The sequence below is a fragment of the Amphiura filiformis genome, chromosome 16 (assembly GCF_039555335.1).
Source record: "Amphiura filiformis chromosome 16, Afil_fr2py, whole genome shotgun sequence".
Lineage (NCBI taxonomy): Eukaryota > Metazoa > Echinodermata > Ophiuroidea > Amphilepidida > Amphiuridae > Amphiura > Amphiura filiformis.
Genome location: NC_092643.1, coordinates 38,530,717 through 38,542,633, shown reverse-complemented (window position 1 = coordinate 38,542,633; position 11,917 = coordinate 38,530,717). Strand labels below are relative to the sequence as shown.

Genomic DNA, 11,917 nt, shown 5'->3' with positions numbered 1-11,917 from the left:
AGGTTAATTTTGGTCTAAAACTATTCCAAAAAAAATATAGCAAAATATAGCTCAATATCTCAATTTTGTACCGGTATTTTGACCGGGTATTTTGAGCAAAAGGAAATGTGCCCAATTTATTGGCATAGGCCTATTCGTAGCCTATCGAAGTAAGCATGTGCGCAACAATGGGCGATCTCAACACTTTTTAAGGACATAATATAACGTAATGGCTGTATGTTTTCTTGATGATATATTCCCAGCTTGTACTCTTCCTGAGATTCTCTGCACAGACGGCTTAGCATGTTACGATTCAGTAACTGACGCGTGTGATGGTGTTGACGATTGTGCGGATGGTAGTGATGAACTCAACTGCCGACTAGGTAAATAAAGATAGCCAAATGTATGAAAATGTATAAAAAGACGTGCGCCTTAACAATTGCTGCTAAACTCACAAACTGGGGACCGTTGTGCATTTTCTGTTAGAAGCATTAGAGTTTGCACTCATTAAGTACAATAACCCCGATGTTGATTTTTAGATGTAGAGCCATTTTGGATCGGACCCTTGGTGACCGCTAGAGGTTACGTAAGGTCATAATGGGTTAAAGAAATAGAAAATGATTTGATCTTGTACAAAAGTACTAGTTAATCACAAGGATTAAAATTATAGCAATGCATGATTTGTGATATACGACCTATTGTAATGGAGTTATCGTATAAAAACTTAATTTTTAGGTAAAATATCCCTTTTTTCGTTAAAAAAAAGAAAAATGTAAACTCAATCCGATTTTGAAACAAAATGGTGGCAAATTGTTCGTGCTGACACGAATCGGAAAAAGGTTTTGCCTTTCGGAGTAAGTTCAAACTTTCACTCCTTTACAACCAAAAACGTAATAATTACCTAAAAATTAGGTTTTTGTAGGATAACTCCGTTACGACTGGCATAACGATAGGTCGTAGATAGCACAAACTAAACATTTTTAAACCTTGTGATGAGACGAGTATAAATTTGGTACATCTGTCAACAAGATCGGAGCACTTTTAATCTTTTGACCCCAGTATGACCTTTCGTAAACTCTAGCGGTGGGCAAGGGTCAAATCCAAAATGTCTCTACATCTTAAAATCAACATTGAACCTTGTATCCCATGTGTGGAAATTCTCATGCTTCTAACAGGAAGTGCACAATGCATAGGTTTATAGCAGCCATGGATCAGGGTGATCATATCCACCAAGTTTCATGACAATCCAACCATAGGTCTTCAGAAACAGTCTATACTCAATTCACCTCAGATGACCTTGATATGACCTTGAATATTTTCGGTGCTTAATTGTGATTACATCCACCACTTTTCACGACAATCTGACAATCTAGACTCAGTTGACCACGGATGACTGTGACCTGACCTTGAACATTGTTCGCGCTTACACCCATCATGTTGATTAAAATGTAATAGACCATGCACCAAATTTGGTGAAAAGTCCAAAAATCTGTACTCAATTGACTATAGCATTACCTTGAATTTTTTGGCACTCAAATGTTATCACATCCACCACGTTTCACGACAATCTGACACTCTATAACCAGTTGACCTCGGATGACCACCCATAATGTTCCTGACAATCTAACAAGGCCATTAATAATGGGAACATACATCCGTTTTGTCTTTTACGAATGTTTATTATTACTCGCCTTAATAAAAATTCCTTTAAAAGGAATAGGGCGGGCAAATGAAAAATTGTCAAGAGAAATGAAAGAATGAGTAAGTCAAGTTCACAATTAAAAACAGGGAAAATATGACACAACATCGATTTCCAATGGGGGAATAACACAAAACGTATAAACAAAGTTAAAAGAGTTTTTAACTTTATACGTTTATACGTTTGTTATTCCCCCATTGGAGGTTGTGTCATATTTTCCTTGATTTTAATCTTATCTATTGCTTATCCTTTATTCTCTGCTGGTCAGTTGGAACAGATTTTCCCTGTTTTTATATTAACCCTTCACATCATAACAGAAGACGTTTTATGTTAACATTTTATATAAAACATTGTTATAAAACTTTTGTAGATAATAGTTATTTAAAACATTTTCGTAATCATACCTAGAGTTTTTTTTATCATCAGATAGAAAGACTTCTGCTCATCTTCTCTGGTGAGACAACAGGGCTGGGGTATCTTTCCATATCAAAGTTTAAAAATCTGTCATATCAATTTCCTCAATATGTTGTTTTGATACAACTTATGAGGGGAAAAGTTTGATTTTACAATATTTCGATATTATTTTTTAACTTTGTAACTTTATTATGATTAACATAACTGTATGTCAAAGCGTCAAACTATATCATTATTTTGTCCCAACAAAAATAATCCAGGGAATAAAATATTCATTCATATGTTTATTTATTTTATTCAACCTGGGCCATTTCTACTGGTGCACATGCATTCTAATAATTTGTCTATAATACCTTATACAAGCATCAGCAAGCACTATTTGTCACAATATTTGAAAAGTAAATAGCCTATGTACACACTGAACACAATGCACATACAAGCTGTATTTAAGTACATGCGGAAGCTATCAGTATAAAATGATATATATGACCTTCACGATGCTATTAATTTAGCCCAAAGATTAGGAAAACTAGCAAAACTGGTGAACTGGTACTGTTCAAATAAAAACATCTGCAAATCTTGCTGCAATTTCCAAATAGTATTTCTATTACTAAAATAATTATTTTTGTTATTTCTTTTAATACAAACACATTACTGCCTATGATGACTTTATCGTATTACTTACATATCAAAATCAAGTAATAATTACAAAACTCGCCGTAAACTATCACCTCTGTGGGTGTTTGGGATATAACCGGCACGAATATTTTCTCAACACTGCGGCATGTGAGAAAGTAGGTCAATAGTCAGAGAATACAGGGCAGGTGCGGCACACCCGCCCAAAAAACAACCCCATAATATTAATATTTCAAAAGATACGAGGGTCATTCAGTAAGTTCTACTTCCGTGTTTATAACCTTTAGTCCCACTCTGACAAGACAAACTATTAAAAAGAAAGAACCTATTCCATTTTTAACAAGAACCTATTCATTTTTTAAATGACAAGGTAATCTATCAAATTTGATGAGCTCCTTGTCATCTTGATGAGAATATCCGATTCATTTTGAAAAGAAATCTGTTCACTTTAAAGAGAAATCTATTATATCTCCATCTGAATAGTTTACCTTGTTATATTTGAAAAGTTTCTATTCAAAGATGATAAGATCGTTTTAAGAGTGTACCTCTTTCAGAACGGAAATGATGCAAGGAATCCAACTAGCAAATAAGCAGGTGATGAGAAAAGCGCCAAATTTGATTTTCCATGAAATTTTTCTTTGTCCACCACAACAATATAACTTAAATCATCAAATCGATGAAAACTGCATATTTATGTTCTAAAGATACAAAACTAGATAATGTTTTTTCAAATATTTGAATTAAGACCTTAAAATATCCAATATTTTGGTCAAAATTGAAAAAGGTATATTTTTATCATTTTTGGCCCATACTATTTAAACCGAAGAAAAATTCTCAAACGCATAACAATAGACATTGATAATTGATTTTTCAACAGCTTACTGGATTCATGACGAGCAGTATTTTGTTCTTGAAGGGGATACCGTAACCATCACTATGTTACGAGATGCAACGGACACATGCGATGATGCAGGTAAGGAAGGAAAGAAAGAAAGAAATTCTTGAGTCATTTTTTAAAATTAATTTTTAAAAACTAGAAAAAGATATCTTGGACCCGTTTTTGATTTTTCTGAATTTTGATTAACTTCACCAAAAATATTTGACATTTGGGCGAAAATCAGGCCTTTTAAAAATAATTTTTGGCCAAAATTTAACATTTTTTGACCACTCTCTCAAAGTTGGTCAAAATTCACAAAAAGAATTAAAAGAACGGGTCCTAGATATTTTATCGAGTTTTTTAAATTTTATAAAATTTGTACTCAAGAATATTTTTATTTCATGGTCCTAAACCAAGAAACCGTTTTTTTATTTTCTCAAAACTTTTGCCAAAAGTTGACGTCATAGATGAATTTATCAAGTCTTGCCATTCTAAGTATGTATACTTTTATATATTTTAGACCAACAATTTAACAGTTATTGTCTCGCCTGAATGTTCAGGGAGAGACTTAGTAATCACTATGGTGTGTGTGTGTCCGTGTGTGGGGGGGTGGGTGTGTGCGTGTGTGTGTTCGGAAAAAGCTTGTGAACGCGTTATCTTGAGAACCGTAAGTGCTATGATGATGAAACTTTATAGGGGGTAGCATGACCAGAGGGTGTCGACCTGATTAGATTTTGAGCGCAAAATATGGTAATTAAGTACCTAATTTGCATAATTTATGCGTAATAAGCAAAATACCTTGTGAACAGATTATCTGGAGATCCGTATGGGGTACAGTGACGTAACTTGGTGGGGAGTAGCGTGGCCAGATGTTCTCGACCTGATTAGATTTTCAGCGCAAAATATGCTAATTAAGTACCTAATTTGCATAATTTATGCGTATTTGATGCGTATCAAGCAAAAAAAACCTTGTGAACAGCTTATCTGGAGATCCGTATGGGGTACAGTGACGTAACTTGGTGGGGAGTAGCGTGGCCAGATGTTCTCGACCTGATTAGATTTTCAGTGCAAAATATGCTAATTAAGTACCTAATTTGCATAATTTATGCGTATTTGATGCGTATCAAGCAAAAACCCTTGTGAACAGCTTATCTGGAGATCCGTATGGGGTACAGTGACGTAACTTGGTGAGGAGTAGAGGGGCCAGAGGTTCTCGAACTGATTAGATTTTGAGCGTAAAATATGGTAATTAAGTACCTAATTTGCATAATATATGCGTAATAAGCAAAATACCTTGTGAACAGATTATCTGGAGATCCGTATCGGGTACAGTGACGTAACTTGGTGGGGAGTTGCGTGGCCAGAGGTACTCGACCTGATTAGATTTTCATGAGGTCAAAGGTCACATACAAGGTCAAAGGTCAACTGAGGTCACCAAATCTTTTAATAATTAATTTTCAACTGTGCATCACATATCCCAATAGCAGCTTGATCGGTCATGTAAATTAAGGAAATATGACGACTTTAAGATAGTCGCTTTCTTTGTAAAGTATAGCAAAGTAGCACTTTCAATGAGTGATAACTCGTAAAGGAAGCATCTTTCTGTTTTGATTTATTTGATGAAATAGTTCTTTGGTATTGTGATGCTTAAAAGTTAACATGGTACTTTATGAAGTAGTGTCAATGAATCATCAAAAATTCAAAATTAAATTCATGTAGGCCTATATACCAAAATTATTAACTTCAAAATCTTCCAAACAAGACATAAAAGGTATAATTTACGAGGACACTATTTTGGTGCCACATTCTCTGAGACCAATTGCAGGATATTGAGTTTGGATCTATGATTTGGTCAGTTTCTTGTGAGTACACAATTTTTGGTCCTACATGTATGTAATCTAACAGTATGGAAAATGGTGCCAGGTGCAATGCTAGCCATTTACATGTAAACATTAAAGAAACCACCATGAGTTAATATCAGCACATTTATATTTATTGCAAGCTGGATTTGACCAGGGATATGAGACAACACAACCGGGGGGCATATAAAGCAATTGTTGAATAGGCCTATATTGTATGCTTTCCCATATGTGACTTATAGAACCAAAGCCTTGGCCCAAGGCTACTATAATTGCTTTAAGCAATGCATTATGTAAAGCCACAAAATTTATTATTCAAGGTCTGACCGTCTGTTAATGACCTGGCAACAGACACGCCCACGGTACAAATAGTTGTAGCTTGTAAACATGGTAAAAGATACTGTTTATCGCAAAAAACATTAAAAAATGATACTTTAAGGTATTGTTTTGTTAATTTTTTGTATGGCACATCATACATACACATGTGCTGAGGTCAAATAGGTAACAATTTTGTTTTTGACCCCTGACTCACCTGTCATTCAAAACAACCCCTTAAGACGAACCTTTAAAGACATGATGAATACTCCATTACAACAGGTGAATGCCCAATTAAAAAAAACAAAAAACATGGCGTTATTGTGAATAACTGAATATTTTATTTATTTATTTATTTATTTCACAATATTTCAACAGGGTAACCTGCTCAATAAAAATTGATTTTCAGCAGGGCCCTGCTTAACGTATAAAACACAGTTTTACATGTTAAAAGAAAATAAATATTTACATAAACATATAATCTATCCATAAAACCATGACGTAAAAGACATAAAAGATATGTATATAAATTATTGAATAATTGATAAAATCATTAGAAACTTCATAAGAATTGCATAAGAATATAAATATTGACATAAACATATAATCGAACCATAAAAACCATAATATTAAGAAACATGCTGATGTAAAAGACATAAAAGATATATATATATATACATAAATAGGATAATTGATTTAAAAAAACATTAGAAAATACATAAGAAATATACATTGATATGCTAAAAAACCTATTGCAATTGAAAACATAATTTAAGAATGCAGAGCAAGATGATGACTCATAAATGGCAAGATACATTAACATAATTTCAGATCTTTTTTAAAAGCTGTTTTAAAAGACGAGAATGATTTTGCATCTCGGATATCCTTTGAAATAAGATTCCATGTGATACATCCCTGATATTGAAACGTATTTTTACCATAATAAGTATTAAAACTAGGCTTGTAAAGATTTCCAGCTTTGCTTGTTCGTGTATGTACAGCATGGATAGAACTAACTGCATGAAATAAATCATTAAGGTAAACAGGTGCCATATTATTCAAAACTTTGTACATCATACACCCATTACGGTATTATATAAAATTCTACTACGAATATCCATGAAGCCTAAAGTCATTAACATATCTTTGATGTGTGTACGGAATGGCATTCATAAAATAATTCTCATGGCAGTATTCTGGAGTTTTTGAAGCCTAATTATATTAGTTTCCGTACAACTACTCCAGACAACCATTCCATAATCAAAGTGAGGAAGTACCAATGTGTTATAAATTGTGATAAGGGAACTCTTTGGTACAAATGGCTTAATTCTCCTCATGATACCAAGGCCATTACATACCTTTCGGCAAACGTTGTTAACATGATCATTCCATTTTAAGTTTGAATCAATAGAAACACCAAGATACTTAAACGAATTTACATTTTCAAGCACAATATCATTCATAGTTACATTAAAATCACTAATTTGTCTTGTTTTGAATGGCGTACCCAGCAACATTACCTTTGTTTTGTTTACATTTGCTTTCATATGGTTATCATCAAGCCAATTATTTAATGACATAAGGTCATCGTTTAGGAGATTTTCAATAGTAGTGACATCTTTATGACAAACGTAGATTAAAGTATCATCAGCATACATGTCAATAATTGAGTTGTTTAAATAATTTGGCATGTCATTTATAAAAATCAGAAAAAGTAAGGGACCAAGAATAGATCCTTGTGGAACTCCGGATCTAATTAAATTTGGATTTGAAATTTTGCCATTAACCATTGCAATTATTACTCTTACTGAATTTTCCCCATAGCATTTGAATGGGTAGACGCCGGTGCAAACGCTGATGCTTCATTTGGCGACGATTTTGATTTTGCCGAGGACGAATTCACAGAAACAAGTACTATTTCCGGCACTCCAGATAATATCGCATGGGAAGGTGTAGAATGCTACTTGTTTCAGATAGATGAAACCACGTGTGTGGGAGATCTAGCAGACGATGTTATCCAGGGCGAAGTTTGTGTAATTGACCGTACACGTAAGTTACTTTTTATAATAAAACTTTCAAACTACAAATAAGGCTAAAACTAGAATAAAAAAGTGAAAATTGAAAATGTTCGTGATTGCGCGTCATGGGGTCATTAATTATGTGATTTTTAAATGTTTAGACCCCCCTAAATTCACATTTCTTGTCAGATTTAATTAAAATGATTGTTTTTGTAGTTACAATTGCCAAATATTGGACAACTGATAGAAAATTTAGGTCACAAGTCATTTAAAATTTGAACAGCGCCCTCACGAATATGAAATTGATTAAAAATCCCACATTTTTAGGCGCCCAGAGTTAATGTAGTCCACCTTTCAAAATTTATAAAACATAACTTTTATAACCCTCTCAGCAAAGAGATTCATTTGGTAGGATTGTTGAGATCATAAACTGGGTAATTTTGTTAGCCAAATTTATTACTCACGGAATTGAGCTTTTGCCATCGTGTCTGACATGTTTGATGACTTGATCACAGATGTTCTGGTCCACTGCTTTTCCCGCAAAACTTGGTTGCTAACGCCGTATCCTTGGAAGTGATGTTGATTTCAGCAGTGGGCCTTATACATGATAAAAAAAAGGTATGCACCATCGTCACGGTTGAGTGAGTTCTTCCCTTTCCTTCTGATTTGGATTGCCTCCCTGACTCTCTTTGTAGAATGACATGGTGTACTGATAAATGAAAATGACATCTTCAATTCCCATGACAAGTCACTTGATATCATAGATAGGCTGGAAAAAGACAAAACGGTCAATACAAGAACAAAATCTCACTAGCCTCCTGATGACATCTTTTAACAGCCTCTGTAATTTGTATTAACCACCACATACTTCAGCTTAGCTTTCGTGGGTCGATATACCTCCAGGTGTTTAGTGCCACGATGGGCAGTCCTGTGAGTCCAATTGCATCAAACCTCTTCATGGAGTGGTTGGAACAGGAAGCAAAACTTTACAACTGCGCCGCCAGATTGTAAGCCCAAGCTATGAGGGAGGTATGTCGATAACATTTTGGAAATGATCAACACCTCAACACTACCGATCAATATTGGAACATCAAGTTTACCTACGAAGATGAAGAGAAGGAGGGCCAAATACCATTTCTGGACACCTTGCTCATTCGTAAAGAAGATGGTACGGTCAAACTGCTTGTGGATCGAAAAAACCCACACCGACCAATATTTAAGCTTCTAATCTCAACACTTATTACAGCAGAAGCTGGGTGTAATCAGGACATTAATGGACAGAGAAGACCAGATAGTTAGTGAGGAAGAGGATAAGAAAACGGAAGAGCAAAGAACCAATACCCCAAATGGGCCGTGGACAAAGTGAAACAACAAATGAAGGACAAAACATCAGCAAACCCTCAGATGACAAAGGAGACTCCAATGGTTGTTATACCATATATTTAGGGCACATCTAAGAAACTTCAAAGAGTCTTCCTTAAACATGGTTTCACAACGGCCATGAAACAAACCAACTAACACTCTTAAAAGTGTGCTTGTCCACCCCAAAGACAAAACGGACATTGATCAGACCAGTGAAGTCGTGTATTTGACATCCCGTGGAAATAAATTCTACATTGGAGAAACTGGTAGCCATTTGGGAGTATGAAGAAGGAGCATCAGAAAACACGGAAAAGATTGCAACTAAAAACTTCACTAGAGCCAGTAGAAAGATTTCCACCACATGTCGGCAATAACTAACCACGTTGCGCAAACAATCACGTCATCGACTGGGAGGGGCCAAATTACTTGATAGAAACTCAAATGCTTTTACAAGGAGAGTCAGGGAGGCAATCCAAATCAGAAAGAAAGGCAACAACTTTATAATACTCGACCGTGACGAGGGTGTATACTTTCTAGATCATGTATATGACCCTCTGCTGAAATCAACATCAATTCTGGGTAAGAGGATGCGTCGTTAACAACCAAGTTTTGCGGGAAAAGCAGTGGACCAGTTCATCTGTGATCAAGCCATCAGAGAAGATGACGAAAGCTTATTTCCGTTAGTAATAAATGTTGGATTTGGCTAACAAAATTACCCAGTTTATAACTTTTATTGCAGCTTTGCAAAGTCCCAGTAATTTTATAGGTTGCCATAAAACGACAAGCTCAATGTCAACCATTTTATTGTGATCGCATGTACTGCACAGGTGCTGAATTCGGAAGGTCTGAATGTCAAGTAGGCCCCAATATTGAAAATAAATGATTAGATGCATAGCTATTGGTCATATTTACTTATATTTCCACAGCAAAGATTATTTTGCATATTTTTTTTTTTTTTTATTATTCATTAAAATCATTTTAATTGATATAATTAAGACAGGTGGGTTACTCAAATTTGCATATCAAGTTAAATGCAATTGTAATAATCATTTTCAAATGAAATACAAAGATGTCTATATTGCCCAGAATCTTTAATGTCTTATGTAACTTACCTGAAATAAATTTAGATAATACATAACGTATGTATTAGAGTCACGCGGTAGCCGTGACCTGCAACTTTCAAAAATAAACGACTGACAAAGAAGACAAAACAGATGCTCCGCGAGACTATTACACGAAACACTAAAATACGTGAGTTCTATGATTTTTTGCTGGGCACAAAATAATTATATCTAAAACCATGCTAAATATTATTTACTGCCCCAAGCAGCGTAATATTTTAACAACTCATTAGTGACAACAATCCAACAGTCAATCATTGATGTGTGATAATAAACAAACATTCTTGCTTTATTTCACTCGGTATTTCATAGCCAAAATTATTGGAAAATAATACTGATATATCCAGGATTTTGAACACTACTACAGCCACAGCTGTGAATCACTTTCGCACTACTTTTTCAGATTCGGTGTTTATGTTTAGATGATGTAAATAAAAATAGAATGCTGAATTGTGGTAACCACATTATCCTAAGTGGAACCCGGGAAGTGGAATTGCTATACACGTTTTGCTTTTCATATCAAAACAGCGTGAGCATAGCAATACAACTCAAAATTGGGAAATATGCTGTTTTAATGGACATTTGAACCGGCTCGGTGGCCCTCAGTTTTACACCCCTGGTATATTTCTCCGGGGGTATTCCACCCAGCATATGTATACGGTTTCTTCACAATACGTATTATGTATTTATTATACTTTTCATAATTATCATTTCTTCTTTACTTAGCATGGGTATACATCGAAGAACCTAAATATATTTGGGGAGAACAAGCTGCAACTGATCTTAATATACGCCTCAGACGTGGTGGTTTTCAACAGCACGGTGACGGCGAAATTACAATCGGTAAGTTGCAGGCCTATACCATACCAGTGGTTAAAGGCCTTGTTTGCAGGCCTATACCATGCCAGTGGTTAAAGGCCTTGTTATTTTTTAAAGCACCACAATTGTGGTTAAAAATTAGCGATGGGTCCGTATTTGGAGTGGGAAAAAATTGCAAAAATTGAGGACACAAACGTCATAGGCCGAATATTTTTTTTTTTTAACCGGTAGGCCCTGCCGTAGGCATGCAAGACAATGGACATAGATTCATATAGTTGATTATGGTAAAAAATATTGTATTATGTTTTCAAAGAGATTGAAACCACAGCCCTGCGACAGCAATGTCATGTCAGACTGCAAGTAGTTAATGTCTTATTTCTGTCTTCAAAGTGATTACATCGAGCGATGTTACAGCGACGGCTGGTGCAACAGATGATTACGTTGCCCTTAACACACAAACGGTCACCTTCAACCAAGGAGAAGATTGGGCGGATTGCACCGTGCAAATTAACGCAGATAACCAACGTGAAGATATAGAAACATTCGAACTGTGTATTACCGGCGCTACTAATAGTGCATTTGGAGGTGTTGCTCTCGGGACACCCTCTCGTGATGATCCTGGTGGAATTGACAGGGGTTGCGCAATAGTATGCATACTAGACGAGTCAGGTATGTGTTTTTCATATAGACCTTTTTCCCTCTATCCCACAATGCACTATTCCAGGAGGGTATATGACGTAGTTCATCAACCTCATAGATCGTGTGCATCCGATGGTCTTTGCCAGGCCTTTGCAATTATTTTGTCTTAATATGGGCAC

General features: G+C 35.3%; 1 protein-coding gene across 1 annotated transcript in view; it reads left to right on the top strand.

Annotated features, from left to right (window-relative positions):
• Nucleotides 1-208: 208 nt before the first annotated feature.
• LOC140136403 (FRAS1-related extracellular matrix protein 2-like) overlaps nt 209-11,917 on the top strand; it is a 37,503-nt gene continuing 25,794 nt past the window's right edge. The window contains exons 1-5 of the mRNA XM_072158128.1: nt 209-362; nt 3,606-3,701; nt 7,604-7,828; nt 11,007-11,123; nt 11,490-11,768. Of these exons, the coding sequence (XP_072014229.1) occupies nt 209-362; nt 3,606-3,701; nt 7,604-7,828; nt 11,007-11,123; nt 11,490-11,768 (871 nt within the window). The remainder of the gene's footprint in view (nt 363-3,605; nt 3,702-7,603; nt 7,829-11,006; nt 11,124-11,489; nt 11,769-11,917) is intronic.